Raw genomic sequence first — 2,695 nt, 5'->3', positions numbered from 1 at the left:
TGTCTGGGTGATGCTGCAGGACCCTAAAAAACTAGAACCATTAAAAAGTTTGGCCTGAAAACCATAAACGAGGAAGGCGTATTCGAGTTGATCAGGAGGCTTCCCCGCGAATCGAGGAGATGGAAAGGGGGGGGCCTTTCCTTTTCCTTTTCTTTTAAAATATGGATTACCATTGTGCATTGTGGTTGTGAGAGATTGTTAGAATTCTGTGTTTTATGTTCGGGTTTCTGTTTCTGTCTTTTATAGTGATGAGGATAATATGATGCTTTCCTGATTAGATATTCTGTTTATTTATCTGTGATTTCTTCTCCCTGTTTATGATGTCGTCTGTTTGCTGTGGATGTGTTCAGCTGTTTGTCTATCTATGGTCATGTCTAATCTTAATCCGACCTTACATTACATTATGTTTAATCCGCTTATAATTTTTAATGATATCTAATAATTACTTACCTATTTTCTAATGTTTCTTGATATCACTTTTGAATGCTGCAGCATTTTTGATATATCAGAGGAGAAATAAAATCTCTCATCAGATTTTGTCAGTTTTATATTGAGTTTTAACTATCCTGTTTTTGAAACTCTGCTTCACGACAATTAAGAATTAAATACATTCTTGTGTCTGAAAGAACTCTTTTCACTCAATGCCTTCAATGTAATGTATCTAATAAATATTTAATCAATGACTTAAAGTTCTCATCTCAGTGAGAATATTCAGTAGATGATAGGGTGTTGATGAAAACATGGAGAAATACACAGTTGCCCTCCACATTTAAGATGAGGAATGGGGACGATATTGAGAGAATATCTGTGACGCAAAAGTAAACAGAATAAAAGAATACAAGGCATCATGCCTAATTATGCTACCAAGATTCGTGATGGAGATGGGGTAAATGAGACCGTTTCCCATCAAGGGCAAACACGTCTACCCAACGTAAACTACAACTACATGCCCGTCATGTCCACATCTTCTCCATCTCCATCCTCATCCTCATTCTCATTCTCAATCTCACCAGCTTCATCTCCTTCAACGTCTTCTCCACCCTCCTCCTCCTCACCCACCTCCACTCTACCCTCCTCTCCCCCAACCTCATCCTCCCACCTAACCCTCTTGTCCCCACTCCCCTCCCCACCGCCGCGCCAACACCACCACCACCACCACACCACCCTCTTCACTCCTCCCTCTCTCCAAAAAACACCTTCCTCCCCCGGCGCCCCCCTAACCATAGCCCCTCACCTCTGCCGCCCAATGACATACACCTCCGAACTAACCCCCAACCCCACCACCACCACCACCAACCACACACTTCCCTCGCCACCTCCTCATCCCCGCCCACCCTCTCCGGAAACCGCAGCAGGGGCGCAAAGTCCTCCTCGAACGGCGGCGTCGTGTTGAATTCGAGCATGTGCTGTATCTTGGCCCGCATGATGGTTTTGGCAACGGCCAGAGTGACGTTGCCGTACCAGCCCGAGGAGAGGATGTCGCAGGCATTTTTACTGTCCAGGGAGGACTGTGAGGTGCGGGGTTTGAGCAGTTGGGCGAGGATGGGGTCTTTGATGTCACAGATCATCCATAGCTTACCGTCGCGGGGGAGCGGGGCTTGGCCTGTGAAGATGTGCGAGGGGCAGGTGGATTGGGTGGATTGGTCGCCTAGGGTTGTGGAGGGGCGGGGGAGGGTTTGGCGTCTGTTGGATGTTGGGGTTGTGGTTGATTTGGTCGCGGGTGGTGGTGCGGGCGCCGGGGCCGGGGTGTTTTCGTTGTCGTTGTCGTTGCCGTTTTCGTTTTCGTCGAGTTGCTCCGTTATGGAGGAGGGGAGGGTGCGAAACATGAAGGTCTGATATATGCAGGAGGACGGGTGGGTGCGGGGATCATGGCCGAATTTCACGATGGCGTCGCGCCAGGGGCCGGAGCGGAAGATGTAGCCTACGTACGGCACAGCGAGGCGGAGGGCGTATTTCTGTTCGTTGGTGATTAGATGGTTGCGGAGGCCGCGGCGGGTCCAGGCAAGGCGGGATTCGAAGAGGGATTGAAGGATGGAGATGGTTTCCTGGAGGGTTTTGTCGAGGGTTGAGATTGGGGGGCAGTTTTCGCGGGGTGCAGTGGGGACAGCGGGGACGTCGCAGGCTACGAGGTGGGTGAGGACTTTGACGATTTGTTGGGTGTTTGTGGTTGTTATTTCACCAGAGGGGCCGATGGACTGTTTTACGGTGGGGTTTTGGCGGTACCTGGGTTGGCAAGGGGTAAGAGGATGGTTCCTTTTTGGGGAGAGTAACTATTGTTGAACAGTGGTCTTTGGGGGGGACATACAAGTAGTTAAAAGGGACATCTCCGCGGCTTAATGCTGGGGGAGGAATGATATCGACGTTCGACGTATAGCCTTTGCTCATGTCGAATTGGAACTCCTTGAGCTTGTCATCTATTGGAGAATAAGCATCAATACGATGAATGGTAGAAGGTACATCCAATCAGAAGGGACACAGCATACATTCGAAAGGCAGGATCTTCTCGCGGAATTTCGTCATAAACGGGCTGGAGGTTGTCGAGTATACGAAATCCGGCATTCCTGACACCGACATCAGCATGAACACTGTAATATATATACACGTATGCATGAGGGATCCATCTGTTTATTGTGTGTTTGATGCCAACATACCGCGAAATACATGCATTCGCTCAACCCGCCCAACAGCTTCGACT

The 2,695-nt window shown here is 48.9% G+C and overlaps 1 protein-coding gene across 1 annotated transcript; it reads right to left on the bottom strand.

Annotated features, from left to right (window-relative positions):
• Positions 1-942: 942 nt before the first annotated feature.
• PAAG_12367 (hypothetical protein) lies at positions 943-2,559 on the bottom strand (the record flags this gene model as incomplete). Its single annotated transcript, XM_015847865.1, has 4 exons — positions 943-1,216; positions 1,303-2,223; positions 2,306-2,414; positions 2,484-2,559. The coding sequence occupies 4 exons, from the start codon at positions 2,557-2,559 to the stop codon at positions 943-945; spliced, it is 1,380 nt and encodes a 459-aa protein (XP_015702508.1).
• Positions 2,560-2,695: the final 136 nt, after the last annotated feature.

This window comes from Paracoccidioides lutzii (genome assembly GCF_000150705.2).
Source record: "Paracoccidioides lutzii Pb01 unplaced genomic scaffold supercont2.23, whole genome shotgun sequence".
Taxonomy (NCBI): Eukaryota; Fungi; Ascomycota; class Eurotiomycetes; order Onygenales; family Ajellomycetaceae; genus Paracoccidioides; species Paracoccidioides lutzii.
This window is presented reverse-complemented; position numbering and strand designations above follow the sequence as displayed.